Below are 16,981 nucleotides of genomic sequence, written 5' to 3' on the forward strand. Positions count from 1 at the left end.
TCTCTCCGAGCCCTTGCCAACCGCCCCTCTCTACCTCCCTCTCCGCGCTTCTCTCGCGACGCTGAGCCACAAAGCGGACCGTCAGGCGCACGGCAGAGGCAACTCGCCGCTTCAGAGTGAAGATGTACGGCGGTCTGTGCGCCCGTAAGCTGGCTCGCCGGTCGCGGTCAGCGTTAATCGCCGCGCTGACGGTGCTGCTGGTCCAAACGCTCATCGTGTGGAACTTCAGCAGTCTGGACACCGGAGAAGAGCGAAAAGACGACGGCAGAGAGAAGAGGGACCGGATCGGCATCAACAAAGCCTACAGCGAGTACCAGAAGAGCGGCGTCCAGAGGAGGCATCAGCAGCCGCCGCTGGGGAGAGCGTCCAATCGAAACAAACAGCAACCGGTAAGGCGGAATTTCCCCGTTCACCGCGCTCCATTCATTCCTCGCGGTCCGCAGTCATAACGGGCCCGTTCTCGGTCGGAAATGATGGCTGATCCCCAGACCCAGCGATTAGGGGTGTTTCTGCGTTCACAAACGCGGACTGGGTGTTTTGTTTGTGATGTGATGTGTGAGATGTAGCTCTTGTTGTCATGACTGTATTCCGCGGATGAGAATGTGACAATCGCGCGCGGCGCGTAAGATGCCGTTTTGTTGGATACTTATGTATCTCGTGTGACTGATCGCTGTCTGTTAAAACTCCCATTAAGTTGTTGCCATTGCAATTGTGTATATCGGCGGAATAGGCGTTGCTTTCGGATCATGTTCATGTCATATTGCTGGTGAGAATGATCTCTTCGTGACCTTTATGAAGAGTGAATGGATGTATGATCTATAATCCGGTTTCGTCGCTATGGGTATCGTGTAAAAGCGTCTGTTTTTTTATTAAATACGCCGTATTTCTTCTTATCGAGCAATTTTATAATAAAAAATATACAAATGTTTTGTTAGGTAAATTAAAATGCGTTTATTTGATAACATAAATTAACTAATTGAAGTCAAAATATAGACTGGAATATCCTGACTGAAACGTCCAATATTCAACATATCTTAAAATGTATTTACTTTTTTTTTTTAATTTAGGTTGCAGTATTGCTTAACCCCTTAGGTTTATGAATTTTCATTTATTACAGCTCAGTTGATTTTATTTTGATTTCAGTATTATTTCATTAATATGTTCTAAAAATGTAGTGTAAACTATGTTATTATGTAATATAATAAAGTCAATTCATATAAATTCCTTTTATATATCATTTGTCAAATGTGACTTGTTTTAAGCAGATTTTCCAAACAGTGACACAAAAAGCACCAAAGAATTTTGTCCTCACTGACACCTTGGAAATAAAAAATCTTTAGTGGCAGTTTAAAACCAACATATTTTGTTATTGATTTTGTGGATTCGTAACATCCTCCATTCAGTTTGTAGCTCGAAGTGCTGGGTTATCTATCTGGACATGATGCTCCTGCTCTGAGTCTTTGCCTGCGGCTTTGCTGACAGACCCTCCATGCCTTGCATTGCGGACAGTGACCCGACTACATTAGGTAACATGAGTGAGAGTAGGGTCAGATCAGTTAAAAAGAGCTCTTTATAGTTACGTTTTCTCGTTTTAGGGAGTATCAGCTTCTAAAACTCAACTATTTGGTCAAAAAGCAAATGTTTTTGCAATGACAGTTGTTCACACCACTTGAGAACAAAACTGTATGGATGGATGGATCACTATGGTTGTGTCTTAAAGTCTAGTTGGCTCCATACCTAGACTGCATTTTTTTGCGTATATTGATGTTTATGTTATTCAAAATTTATGATGCGCATATCTAGGAATGCCTTCTAGGCATCTCTCTCACAGCCAGAGTGTATAAAACATTAAAGTGTTTCTAATGAATTCACACAGAATTCCTTAAACGCCCCACCTCGGTGAAAGTGCTACATTCCTTCATCAGTCTGCCTCGTTTTTTTTTTACGATTAATTGATACTAATTATCATGTACCATCTCATTAACATAATTCTCTCAAACATAGGTTTGCCTAATCTAATTAGAAATCTCTCTGTCATCAGTAGCTGTGTCTGAACAGCTTTCTCCTCATTGAAGACAAAATCATCCTAATTGTGTTCATGTATATCTGGATAATGTAAAAACATGCAGGCAGGAACAGATTTTCACTGCAGGCTAATACTAACATCACCATTTGGCTTCCATGTGGTACGCTTCTTTTTAATTGCAGAGGTGTTAATTTAGCTTTCTAATCCAGGTGTAATGTAAACTACAGAGAGCCTGGAGCGACGTTCCATCTCATTTAGTCTCTCGCTAAAATCCCCACAGACTTGTTGCTCTATCTGTGTCTAATGTGATAATTCTATTCTTCTGTGGTCGTATTTAAGCCCGCAGTCTAGAGTTCACGTTATAATCCCTCCAGCACTAATCAACAGCTGATATTTGCAGCAGGACTTGCTTCTCAGACAGCTTTGCCTTCGAGTTGTCGCAGTTTGGCGGGAGTATTAATGTCCAGTAAATGTGTGCATGTCAGCAGAGTGGCTCAATGCCATCCTGCCTCGGTAGTGTGAAGTGTGTCCGTCTTTCGGTGTCGTCTGCTCCGAAATGCTCCCTGTAGAGCCATCAGCTTGTCTGAAGCCGGCTCTGCTGCAGGAAGCGCCCTGTGCCGCTCGATTCATTCGAACGTAGCTGGTTGCAATAATAATAGAGTGTGGCTTGGGTGACCCCAGCGCCGGTCACCTTTTCTTTTCTTTTTTTTTTCTTGTACACTCTCTGCTCTTCCATATCTGTTCTGCTCTCGTATTTGTTTGTGGCCTCGATGGGCTGTTTATTCTGGCAAACAGGATTGGCAGAGGATTAAAGTGGGCACCCGATTGTTTCAGCTGTTTATCTAGATCCTCGTCCTGAGAGGGCGAGGTGGGAAGTCTGGAGCGAGAGTTAGAAACATGAAAGGGTTTCAGAAGATGCATCTGAACCCTCGAAGGCTCTCAAACCTGCTGAGTCCCACAGACAGGAGAAAGATGCCTATCGGTTTGATTTTGTCTGAAATGAATCTTCATCCTAAAGGCACGTCGCTATTGGAATTGCTCGTGGCTAATTTGTTGTTTCAAGTCATTTGTGACCCTGGAGCACAAAACTAATCATACGGGTATATTTGCAGCAATCGCCAACAATACATTGTATGGGTCAAAATTATCGATTTTTCTTTTATGCCAAAAAATCATTAGGATGTTAAGTAAAGATAATGTTCCATGAAGATATTTTGAAAAGTTCCTACCGTAAATATATCAAAACTTAATGTTTGATTAGTAATATGCATTGCTAAGTACTTCATTTGGAAAACTTTAAAGGGGTTTTTCTCAATATTTAGATTTTTTTGCACCCTCAGATTCCAGATTTTCAAATAGTTGTATCTCAGCCAAATGTTGTTCTATCCTAACACACATCAATGGAAAGCTTACTCATTCAGCCTTCAGATAATGTATAAATCTCAATTTAAAAAAATGTACCCTTATGACTTGTTTTGTGGTCCGGGGTCACATTTTTCTGTTCTGGCTTTGTCTGTCTAGTGTGTTTGTGTCTGTCTAAAAATCATTGTGAGTCTTTGTTTGTCTGGTTGTTTGGCTGTAGTGCTGCACTCTACCTGGCCTATGTTGACTCAAAGAGAGCAAAATAGATGGAGGTGTGACTATTCCCTTTTTGTACTGCACTTTGTGTAATTGCCGACTGCTCTTTAATACCACAGTCACAACTCTGCCGGCTCAAATTGTCTGCTCTTCAGCCTTTTTGATTAAAGAGACGTGAGACACAGATGACCTCTCACCTCTCGTGGGCCACTGCGCTGCCTTCTTAAACATGGCATTAACCCAAGCCCACACGCAATCTGTGCCCAGCGGAAACACTGCAGGAAAATAAAATCTTCTGTTTCTCGCATGTTGGTGTTTTGACTCATTTGTCTTGATTAACATATTTGATGAAATCGGTGCAGAAGAGTCAGCAGATTTCAGTTGGTCCTCACCATTTGTGTATTATTTGGTTATTCGGTTCTGGATTTCTTGTTTGGTTTCTTGTGCTCATTCTTCCTGAAACTGAAACTGGAAGTTCCATTGCCTGTGGAAATGGGGATGTTGGCTGTACATAATGGGAAGTGGATTAAACCTCAGAAAAATGTGGGATTTTCTGAAAATGGCAAAATTGGCGCATTTTCATCATCAGTCTATTTTAGCAACTTTTTGGGGATACTTTACTTTTGTGAATAAGTACTTTTGTACCACCTAAGCAAAGAATTTCCAAGCCCAAATGTAAAATCAGCCATTAAAGCCTGGACTGAAATTAAACTATAAATGGATGTGCAAAATTTTAAATGTTCAAAATCAACTAGTCGGTGACTTTGTTCAATGACTATTTGTTTAATTGGTCTTGTGGAGAACCTGTATAATTAGGTTGCATTTGCATTAACTTGACCCCGAAAAATATTATTGTTTTATAAACATATGTACATACAATATATACATTTTTATAAATTATATATAAATATATTATATAATGCAGTTTTATATATAATTAATAAGAAAATTATATATAATATATTATTATTATTACACACACATACACATACATATCTCACCTAGGTGATAGGTTGGCTCAATGACTAGTTGACCAATTGGTCTTGAGGAAATCCTGTCCTGAGGTTTCTGTGGGTCAAACAGAGAAATATACACACACACACAATTTTTATAAATTATATATAAATATATTATATAATGCAGTTTTATATATAATTAATAAGAAAATTATATATAATATATTATTATTATTACACACACATACACATACATATCTCACCTAGGTGATAGGTTGGCTCAATGACTAGTTGACCAATTGGTCTTGAGGAAATCCTGTCCTGAGGTTTCTGTGGGTCAAAAAGAGAAATATACACACACACACACACACACACACACACACACATATATTTACAAATTATAAAATTATATACAATATATTATACTATTATGTAGTATAAATATAATATATAATGCAGTAAGACAAATATGATTAATTTTTAAGAATCTATAAGAAACATTTTTTTACTATATATATTTATATATTAATTTTACATTTTAATTTGTATTCCAAGTTTTATATAAAAACATTTTCTCTCTTCCTCTTTCTGTGCTAAAAGAAAAACTCTAGATAAATCTGGCACCCTCACTAATTGAAAGATTTCTGTGGGCAGATGTAGGGTTGGGTAAAACATGCCAGTGAAGGGCTGTGATGTTGGCGATTAAGTTAATTCCACATGTGCTTGGCGTGTTTTGGGGCCTGTGTTAATGCAGCAATAAATGGCACTTCCTTCATTTGCTTTAACATGCTCTCATTAGCCAGATGCCGCTGCGCACCAGGTGAGCGGAACGCCATATTTGTCTTGTTACTGCATGTTCTGATTCTCCTCAGGTCAGCCGGTCCCACATGCTCAAACACCGCTCGGGTCCTGTCGCCGCAGGACGTTCCTGATGCGAGGGGAGTCGGGTTTGATGGTGATCAATCTCATATGTGGTGCTCAGCGTGTGTGCTGAATGTGAATGTGCTCGTTATCTGCTGACCGGTCGCCACCTGAATTAGCGGTGGCCTCCCAGTGGGAGGGGCTCTGGGGACCGACAGTGACATAAGTGTCCACATAAACACACGCACACACCTGTGGGGCTCTTTCTCACCCACTGTAGCATGTGGAGTGATCTTTCCTAGAAGAGCTCCAGAGAGTGCACCCATTGATGACTAGGCAGACAAAGCTTAGGAATTATGAAGCATAGTCCTCACTTATTTTTATTCAAGTAAATTCCCAGCTGACAATGTCAGAGTTGTTTTAATTAAAAACAAATTTACACAAAATAAAACAAATTTACATAAAATAGCAAAAAATTGATGTACAAAGTAATGATGTAGCATAATTACTTTTGTTATCAGTAACGCAATAATACAGCACTTTTGTGCATTAATAAATAGAACTGTCCCATTGCACCAGACTGATGCTTATCAGTCATATTTTGTTAATGTGACGTTTTGTGACCTAATTTGACATAAATTAATGCAGAGGCCCCTTTATTCAAGACAATATTCAGAGGCCCCCATCTGCATATTTCCACTGGTACTTCTCCTGTAGTGATGACAGTTGCTTGTTTTCAAACATTTTGATTCACAGAAACTAGGAAAGTAAGAATTCATAGAGTGTCATAGATTAAAAAAATTAACTGTGAATTTTTTTATTCATAATTACAGTACATATATTTCAAGAACTGTATTTTCCTCAATAAAAGTTGTTGAGTGGACAATTTTAACATTTAAAAAAATTGGTTTACAAGTTACACATTTAACAAGTTGTTTTATAGTGTTTTTTGCATTTAGATCATTTAGATTATTTTAATATAACATTTGAAATTACTTCAAGTGTTCTTGTGGCCCTTGGAAGTTTGCAGAGGCCCCCTAGTGGGCCCCGGCCCCTGGTTGAGAACCACTGAATAACACACCTTATGCATTAACTAGCTGCTTTTTGAGTTAGACAGTTGTTGGGTTACCTGTTTTTTGGCATTACATTGCAATTTTTACATTTACATTGCCTTTACATTTACATTGCAAATCAGTATAACGTGACAGATAAAAAATAGTCCATGACTGAAATTTTACAACTCAATCAGAATAGTAGATAATGATTGTTTGTTATACAACCTCTACACAGTCTATTATGTTACCACACAAAATAAAAATTTTTCCCCTTTTGTCCGGCCAGCTGTCATTCCCAGTCACACAACTAACTGTCTTAGCAGAAACTCTGTAGTGGACACATTGTCTTTCTCTCAGTCTTTTCCTGTTATTGAGTTGTTCCATCCTCTCCTCTCCTCTCCTCTCCTCTCCTCTCCTCTCCTTTCCTCGCCATGCAGTGCTGACTCGCACTCCGTCAGTATGCCCAAGGCCATCTCTCTGCTCAAGGCCATCTCTCTGTCTCTGTTGCCTCTCTCTCCTCATCTCCTTCTTTGTCTCTCTCTCTCTCTCTCAACATTTGATCCAAGCTGGTCGTTGTTTTGCTTGATCATCAGAAGTTGCCCCAGGGTGCTCGTTTGCCCCAGCTTCAGTTGGACAGCTGCCCTGTTAGCATTTCCTCCTCTCCATTAGCTCTTAAACAGGGAGGGAAGTATATCTCAGACCTTGTAAAGATTGATGACGGCGAATCGGGAAAGTTGAGCCAGGTTGTTTTTGCATGGCTTTCGAAGGCTAGAGGCGAATGTTTTTTCATAAGGCTACCTTCGTTCCAGAAGAGCAGAAAAGACCAAACAGAGCACTTTCATATCTCTCTGACTGTTACGTAATGAACCGAGCCAACACCTATTGATTTGTTTCTCTGTGTTAAGCTGATGGTTATCAGAAACAATTCCATGATGTGCTCTCTTAATGAGCGGGCTCGGTCTCGTTGCCTCTCCAATGACTTCATCTAGTAAAAAGAAAGCAAGCGCTCGGGCTGATTTTATAGTTTACACCGAGCGCTGTGATAAAGACTTTCTTTTCCTGGCACAGCCACCGTGGTGAAAATGCTTTCAAGAGGCTGAATGTCTATTGTGTTCGGGTAGAATATTTTGCTAGCAGTGGTTTATGTCCTTTGTATACATGTCCATAAAACGTGAGCTAATTGTTGTGTAAGCTTGACAGCACAATAGTGGCCTGTCACAGATATTTGAAAAACAGTAAATTGGTGCACCGTAATGCTACCATTAACATAACTGTGGTCGGTCGCTATTCATACTTGGCTAAGTACGCCGCTACAGGCCCTTAATTCCATCTCACCCCTGTCATTGTTGGCGTCTATTTGTTATCACTCATTGTGTGGAAATGGAAGGGGGCGGGGCTTAAGGATGCTTGGTGAGTAGTGGGCGGGGTGATGGAGTGGCATTTGCGCATTGACTTTCTTTTTGTAAAATGTGTGCGGTCATGTTTTGATGAATTATATGCAGAATATTAGGGATGAACTGATATTAAGAAATTATTTCTGAAGCCAATAATTAGTTTCATGCTATGGCCAAAATATAAATTCTATAATATTTTGTCTAAATTAATTAAAAAATAAACTAGGGCCTATAATTACTCATCCTACAAATGAATTTAGGCATCACACCATTATAATGTACAGTATAGAATATGGATATTCATTTGGAGATGTGCTAAATTATTAAATAATTAGATTGTGAATAGGGCTGGACGATATGGCCAAAATTGATATCACGATATATTTCTTAATTTCGGTCGATACGATATAATTGCTGTACTTTGGATCAAATAAATGCAGCCTTGGTGAGCAGAAGAGACTTCTTAAAAAAAATAAATAAATAAAAAAAAAAAACCCTTAAAAATCTTACTGTTCAAAAACTTTTGACTGGTAGTGTAGGCTGATTATTCTTATAGATTTAAACAAATGTGCTTCAGCCAGAAAAAAAGGGTATGAAAAGTGCTCCGAGTCGCTGCAGAAAACAAAAAAATTGAACAACAACAAAAACTGGAAATGTTGCTGCAGACGGGCTTATTTAAATGAAAACTCATTCTCTGCCGGCAGGAGGCGCTTTTAGAGTGATAAAACTAGCGGTTTCTCCAGTAATGGCTGTAATCAAAGCAGCTCCGCTCATGTGGTAATGTATATCGAAATATCGGAAATGTGTTTAAAAATCATATCACCGTTATTTAAAAAAATTATATCGCGATACATATTGATATTGAATTATTGTCCAGCCCTAATTGTGAAGGTAATCTGAATATGAATATAAAGAACACGGCCATGCACACTATGCAAATACAAAATCGACTGATACAAATAGATTTTTTTTTTTTTAAATCAATATGCAATATAGGCTGAGAACCAATGTGGTACTGATATATTACGTATCCCTTTAATAAATACAGCTTAACTGGTTAAATAAACTGATATACAAACACATCAGTAAATGCATTAATACTGTATGTGTTAAGTTGATGATTGAAGAAGACGGCGGTTGAGCAGGAGTCGTGGAGGCGAGCGGTTGACGCTGCTGATGAAGAGAGGGGTTGTGTATTCATGTGAATGCGTTCAGTGTGAGCGGTGGAAAGCGGTGGTCAGGGTGTGTGACTGTGAGTGTCGAGGTGTGTCGGTGTGACTGTGTAACCGTGTGTTAGTCACATGAATGAGGCTTGTGTTACAGCTACGGCCGAAGGAAAATAAACTCTGGCGTTCACCGACTGCTTTACAACCTCCATCCAGACAGGTAGTGCTCACCCCACCACCCCGCTACTTCTGTCTCTCTCTCTGTCTTAATTCCTGGCTGTCTCTTTGTCTATGTGCTTTACTAGCATGACAAATCATTGCACATGCATTTGCAGCTGAGTGGCATATAGGGAAAATATTGCAAAAACAAATATACCAATATATTCAATTATGATTAATCAACATTTCATTATGGATATTCTTAATTCATCTTATTTTACTTATTTATTATAATCTAGTTTTTGTTATTTTCATTGCTCACATTTAGCTCTTTCTATTGCATTGAATTGTTTGGAAGGTTCTGTATGAATAAAGTTTGTTTGATTTATTTATTGAAAACTTTCCCCCAATTTATACATTAATGTAAAACTCACTTAAAGTTAATTTAATAACACTCTTAAATAGGGCTACATGCATTGCATTTAGCAGCATGAACTACACCGAGCCGTTGTTCACTGACGAGCTGCGCAAAACCACAATCATATTTTGCGAAGCTCGTCAGTGAACAACGGCTCTGTGTAGTTAATGCTGCTCCATGTGAAAGCCCGCAGGTGATGGAGATTTACCGCTGATTAGAGAACGGCTTTACTGACGAGATGCGCGTTAAATATCGCATGCGATTTATCGTACAGCTCTACTCTTAAATGTAATATTTAAAATCTCAAAATGAATATCCATTTTTCATTATGTCCATTATAGTGCCATGATGCCTAAATTAACTTTTTGATTAATTTTAGTCCTTAGTTTTTTATGGTTTAGCTATTTATTAAAGCAGAATATTATTGAATTATTTATAATATTGGCCATTTATCAGCATAACATGAAGGTAATTATTGCCTTTTTTACAATTCAATTCATCTTTATTTTCAGCAATATATAGGTTTGTTGTGGAGATTGAATTCAAGTTTAATCATGATCATGTTTTAGATTTTTGTCTTTCTTTAAGAATGATTTTAGATTTTTAAACAGCAAATATCAATCTGAGTTTCATCAATGTGTTTAAAAAGGTAATATTCAGTGGAATTACTCTCTGTCTCTCTTTCTGTTTCCCATCTCTTTTAGTCTGTCTCTATTTCCCCCACACCCCCTCAGTAACACTCCCACACGTCCAACTATATTCACACACATGGCATTTAAAGCTATGCCACACACACACACACACTCAACTAGAGAAGATCCGCTTTAGTCAAACAGGTTGAAGGGTCTCGGTACACAAGGTCTGCGAGTTTATGTCTCTCCGTCTCTGTGTCTCTTCCTGTCTCCTCTCTGAATAGGTCTCTCAGTCTGTTTCTGTCCGCCATGTATATTGTGCCCTCTGCATTCCTGCGCTGAACGTGGGCCAAACCGGCTCGTCCGTGTATCCATCGCCAGCGAGCAGCCACCATAATCCACCCAGCATCAGATAATCACGCTGCTCTACAACAGCCTCATTACACACGGCCTAATATCAGCCACGGATTTTAGCAGATGCAATAACAAATACTTCAAATCCATAATCCCAAGAGTAGACAAAAATCCCATTGGTAAGCATCTTAAACTAGTTTTCGTGTTTGTTTGTTTTTGTCTTATGCAGATAGCGAGAGGCATCCTGGGAATAAGGCCTGGTGTTGTTTTATGCTCGAGTGTGAAATTCAGAGAATTGAAATCACCCCGTGAATTTTCAAGGCCTCGTTTGCGGTCATCTTCTGTTTCGAGAGACCTTTCATATCTCATTTTTGTTTTGTAAACTCCTTCGACGCCAAAGCTAATGATCCTCTTATCGTTTCTTTATCCGACGGAGAATCATTTGTGGATGTCTGTGAATGTCGGCGATGAATTTATCGTGATAAACGAGGAGAATATTATCTTGTTATATTATAATCACAAATAGCTTTGTCTGCAAGCCAACGGGCGCTCCCAAATCGCCACCTTTTTCGAGCCACAAATGCCATTTCACCCATTCCATTATACAATATGCATCCCGCAACGGAGACCTAATTAAAGTGTGCTGGAAGGGCATAATTCTAGGCAATGCCTGCTGGGGCTTGTGAATCATGTCGGCTGCATGTGACCAAGACACAGACTCTATCACAGCCCCGATCACATGACTCTTCCGCTCTCTTTTATAGCGGCAAGCGAGCGAATGTGAGTATATCGCAGGCTGGTGTGAATTCCCACCGAGCCTCTGAATGTCCTTTAGTCTGCAGGCTAGGTTATGCTAATAAACTCCCTCTGCCACCCACGGTTAGATTCCCCCAGCAGAACAGAGGGTCCCGTTCGCACTCTTTTAGACGAACCCCATGTGAATCTCTCTAAACAGCTGGCCTGTGTGTTTGCACAAGCAGTGGGTGCAAATGCAAAGGTTGCGATTGATTTTTGACAGGGATCTGGAGACCCCCGAGCCCACTGTTGGAGATACAGTCACAGGCCAGCCAGAGAAGCGTCTCGAGCTTCCAGGCTCAGTCTCTAGCTGTGATTAAGTGCAGGCGCCATGTTGAAGGAGAAAACTGCAATTTATGTGTATTTTCTCCTTTTAAAAAAAAATAATCTCTTAATGCAGCGTCTACTCAAATCCCTGGCATAATCCTCAACAATCCCAGAAGGTTTGAGAATACTTTGTGTGTTGCTAGTGTGTCTTTATTAACTCTTTGTCTGCCCAGACCACTGATACTAGACAGCACGTCCACAGTCCACTCGCAGTTTGTTTGCAGATCGCCTGATGCATATTTCATACAAACCTAGAAAGCAACTTTCTCAGTCTGGCAAGCTATAATCTGACTGAAGTTAGTGATGCACAGTATATGCATAATATAGCATGTTGGTTATCATCTGAATTTAAAGTTTTCAGTCCATATTGGATTGAGCTGATTTGCTCTGTTTTTACATTTAGATTTCTTTTGCTGTCACCAAGTTAATCTCAACACTGTAAATGACACTGATAAACCCCTAGTGAAAACTAAATATACTTAAATGTATATGAAATACATTTATTTCATGCCAAGTATACTACAAATACATTGACATATTTAAGTACTTAATAAAAATACCCTGCAACTGTACTTTTACTATGCTAAACTGATATACTTAAAGTCTGCTACATTGAAACAACTAATTGTACACTTAATGCACTTTAATTGTGTGAAAGTAGCGCTGAAGTCCAGCTAAAGATATACTGAAGTATATTTGATTGTGCTAAAGTGGAACTATTGAAATCTTCAAATATCTTGCATTTAAAGACCGATATTATTCAAAGATCATATACAATCCTCATCAATAATGACATTAAAACACATTTTAGGCTTAATATTAAGAAATGTGCATTGTGCACAAGTAGTGCTCCGAATAAGGTTTAATTATAATATTTATATCAGTAAGTCTCGAGTTATATGTCAGTAAATATGTTATTAGATTTGAACTATACTTAGTATGAAATAAATGCATTTTAAAAATATAACTTTTTTACTAGGGAATAATTGGGGTCAGTAAGATTTTTTTAATTATACTTTTATTCAGCAAGTATGCATTAAATTGATCGAAAGTGACTGTAAAGACATTTAGAATGTTGTGTTATGAAAGATTTCTATTTCTATTTATGGATTTGAAAATTCAGCTTTGCCATCACAGGAATAAATTACCTTTACATATGAAAACTTACAATCTGTGAGTCAGAACAGCCGGCATTGTAGTCTACTCTACCAGGATCAGGAAACAGTCCTCCATAAAATGTGCTGCACACATCTGAATATTTGGGTTGAAGTGTTCTGGAACAGTGTTGTAAATACAACTTAACCACTGATTTCTAGTTGTGTCCTCTTTTGGAAGGCCAAACAAAGTAGTTTCGCTTTCACAACGAAACACAGCGTCACACGGCGGGCTTGAGTGAGCGGCGGCCGGCGGGCTTGCGGCAACCACATGTGACGACCTCGGGCTGGACTCCGCTTCGTCCACGGTGAAAGCCGATCCCCAGCGTGATGTTGATGTATTTCCTCAGCGACCAGCATGGATCAGCTCTAGGCATGACGAAGCGGATATCGTCCTCTTTTGGAAGGCTAAACAAAGTAGTTTCGCGTAGCGTAAAGTAGCACCTTCACGAAATGGCGGCAACAACAATACTACAGCGAGAATAAAAGTTTTACAGTGTAGCATATTCATTGATATCGGCTACTTTACACAACTGATCATTTCTAAGTGGGTGGTTCTTAGCGAGAATTGGACCAGACCTTTTGTCATTTAGTCAAAGGTCCGGCTGTGAGTAGTATAACATGTGGTTGGTAGCTTGGTAAAGTGTCCGGCTCTCGGGAGACAGTCTTTTGATTTGAGTGCGATTCGGTGGACAGGTGAATCATCTGATTATGAATCAGCCTCCCACACAGTCTGTGCTTCTTCACTTTAAGCTGTGGAGAAAGAATCGCTTAATGTCAAGTGTCTGGTGTACAGGGGCAGACCAGCCACTGAAGCACGGCTCTCAGTTCGACTTTTTCACTTTGGGGTGCCCTTTTAGAAACTCCAGAGAAGAGAAATGGGGTATCCATTTAAGGCCAAATTCATAACCTGAAAAGGTTGAATAGCTGAATGAAAAGAATACTAATGAAGAGAGGGAATTGGCTTATTCTGACTTTGCTTGTGCCCTCTTCTTCTCCATAGTTGAGAGCGGATGGATGGTGCCACTCAACTGAGAGGTGTCATTTTATGGTCAATTACAATTTTAAGCCCGGTAGTCTAGTAGACCGCTGGGCAAAGAGTCTATATTGAGATCTGGCTCCAGTCCCTCAATCAGTGAAAGTCTAGGACCTTTTTTTACAACTTTTATCATCCATTAAGTAAAAATCATTTGTTACTTGCTTTGAACATTTACTATTTCAGTACATTTTCATTTACATTTATTTTGCAAGCACTTTTATCCAGCATGTTATTTATGTGCTATTATAGAATGTATTAGTATTTTGATTTAGCTTTTATTTTTTGTTTTTTCTCATGTTTTAATTTTAGTTAAAAAAACATTCACACAATATGTCTACTGCTTTATTTGTATTTCAGTTATAGTTTTTGTCATTTTAGTACTTTAACTTTTGTTTTTAAAATGTAAGTTGTTCATCTGATATAGTTTGTTACTTCAGGTTTATTTCAATTGATAAAAAGTATTTTTAATTTTCATTGAATTCTTTTTGTTAATTGTTGTAGTTAACAATAACAACATTGCTTATATTACATTATCCTTGGGAATCGAACCCAAGACCTTGACGTTGTCAGCATTATGCCATACTGTTTAAGCTACAGAAACATCAAGGTAATAAAATGTGGTAGGTTGGAGAATATGCTGTAGTTTTGTCCATTGTGTAGTGGAGATTTCGTGCAGTATATATAAGTGCTTCATGCCGCCCAGGCCTAAGCACCACCAAGAACAGCATGCACATGCTGATCCGCATGTACACTGATGCCTTTGAGTGAGTGCAAGAGCCTCCCAGATGATCTTGAGCTCACTGAAAAGATCCAATTGAGACACACCACTGAGTAATGGTGACTGAAAGCCTGCCAAAGCACTGGCTCTAAGAGTCGAGCTTTGCTTCTGTAATCCACCCTTGAGCCAATAGGAGGGGGCAAATAAATGACCGTAATTATCCTGAGAGCTGTTATTTGCATATCGTTGCGTCCTTTTTCTCTGACATTAGTTTTCAGTCACTTTGCCATTTAAGTTTCTATTTAGGTTGATTTAGTGTAAGTGTTGGTTACAGCCTCCGTGACATTAAGGCAGCGCTGTTCATAAAAGATGTCGCTGAGTGTGTAAGTCTTGCTGCTGATCTACCTCAGCCCGCTGTTATTGCTCTTCAACACCGAGGCAACGTGGAAGGATTTTGCCAGCCTGCCACTGTGCCCGCAGTCGGCTGCCTGACTGTGTCAGAATGGCCTGCAAAACATTTTAGGGCAGTTTATGGAGGTATTAAAACACTTCCCCTCCAAACCAGCATAGTTAGTGTAATTAAAGTCTATGGCGGCCTCAAAGTTCCCTAATCATTCTTTTCCCACTGATGAATAGCACTGCACTGGCTAACTGATCCCATAGGGTCTGAAGTAGGGCTGCACGATAAATCGCATGCGATATTTAACGCGCCTGTAATGGGTAGTCAACTGATGAATAGCACTGCACTGGCTAACTGATCCCATAGGGTCTGAAGTAGGGCGTAGGGCTGCCAAGAGAAAAGGCCACAGCCCTAGAGATCATCTGATGATGGCGGTCACACACTCCTCCAGCTGCACCACTTCAGTGCTCTTCTGCTCAAGAGAGAGAGGCTACTTATCTTTTACAGGTCCTCTGTTTTGCCCTTTGGGCTTCACTGTCATCAAGTAATGCCGAAAGCCTCATTGCACACTTTTTGACACTTTGCTAAAATCAGTTAGGTTTACTTCTGTGGAATTTAAACAATTTTATCTCATGGTGCAGGGTTTTTCATTTAATGCATGTTCATATGATGATCCCATGCAAGTGGGGTTGTAACAAAACTGCATTTTTTTCCTAGAATATTACAGTCATTTTCAGTTCTGTTTCAATTCAAATAAATCTATCCAGAGTTTTTATGGCACATATAGATATATAGATAATTAACTAAATGCATTTTGCAATTGCATTTGTCTTTTTTAATGCAAAAAAATGCAAATCTACATTTTTATATATATATTTTAAGAAGTGGGTTTATATAATTGTTTTTTTTTTTTACAAAATAGCATTTTTCTACAATATTACAAAAGTTTTGTAGCATATAAAGTAGGTCTACACAGCTAATAAGTAGTTCTTTAATCTTCTCTTAAAATGCAAAATGCATTTTAACAGTAAGAAATACAAATGCAGATCTACATGTTACTGTATGAATAATTTTTTATATTTTAGGAAGTATGTTATTAACATTTGTTTTTTACAAAACAGAATTGTTTTCTAGAGTATATAGACATTTTAATTCAAATGTATTTAATTTATTCACATTTATTTTAAAGCATATAAAATAGACCAATAGAACTAGTGAGCAATATGATTACAAAGTGTGTGATTACAAAGTCCTATTTCCGCCACTGATCTGTATTATCATTTCCCCAGTAGGAATGACCCGATGGTACTAAACCATTAATATATTTTTTTATATGCCATCCAAACATACCATGGTACTGCCATGGCGCATGTCCACCTTGCTGCTTTTTAGTACTTTGTTTGCGAGGACAAATCCCTCACACCAGCAGGAAAGTGCATTGTAGGATTGCATCTGTAGTCACAGTGTCAGACTCATCCATAAACCCTAGTGTTATTTTTTTCCCTTTCTCCCTCAAGCACCGTGATGTACAATGCAACCACATTCAGCATATAGCCCTGACCACGGCCACATACTGTAAAGGAAATCAATACTTCATAACAGCTCCCAGGCAGGCAGGGAATCCTGTATCTGTGTCTACAACTTGTAGGGAGAGACAGAGAAGTTCAGGTGTAACAGGATCAATGGTAGGAACCATCACACACACACATACATACAGATAAGTCTCCTGATATGATGCTGGCCTGTGTTAGGGTGGAAGTAGACTGGCAGCATGTGGAAGAGCTGTCAGAAGAGCTCAGGAAAAGCCTGATATGAGGGCCAAAGGGGTCGGCTCAGCCCCAATTGGAGTATCCATTTTCTGCTCGAATTCTTCACAGTCATTCGTCACCTTTGAATTCAGAGCTCTCTCTCTCTCTCTCTCTCTCTCTCTCTCTCTCTCTCTCTCTCTC

The 16,981-nt window shown here is 39.1% G+C and overlaps 1 protein-coding gene across 1 annotated transcript in view; it reads left to right on the top strand.

Moving 5' to 3' along the window:
- The first annotated feature begins 16 nt into the window (after positions 1 to 16).
- Positions 17 to 16,981, top strand: part of LOC107690267 (xylosyltransferase 1-like) — a 76,211-nt gene continuing 59,246 nt past the window's right edge. Inside the window, exon 1 of the mRNA XM_016488549.1 lies at positions 17 to 389. Within this exon, the coding sequence (XP_016344035.1) occupies positions 123 to 389 (267 nt within the window). The 5' untranslated portion in view covers positions 17 to 122. The remainder of the gene's footprint in view (positions 390 to 16,981) is intronic.

The sequence above is a fragment of the Sinocyclocheilus anshuiensis genome, unplaced genomic scaffold (genome assembly GCF_001515605.1).
Source record: "Sinocyclocheilus anshuiensis isolate Anshui unplaced genomic scaffold, SAMN03320099.WGS_v1.1 scaffold461, whole genome shotgun sequence".
Lineage (NCBI taxonomy): Eukaryota > Metazoa > Chordata > Actinopteri > Cypriniformes > Cyprinidae > Sinocyclocheilus > Sinocyclocheilus anshuiensis.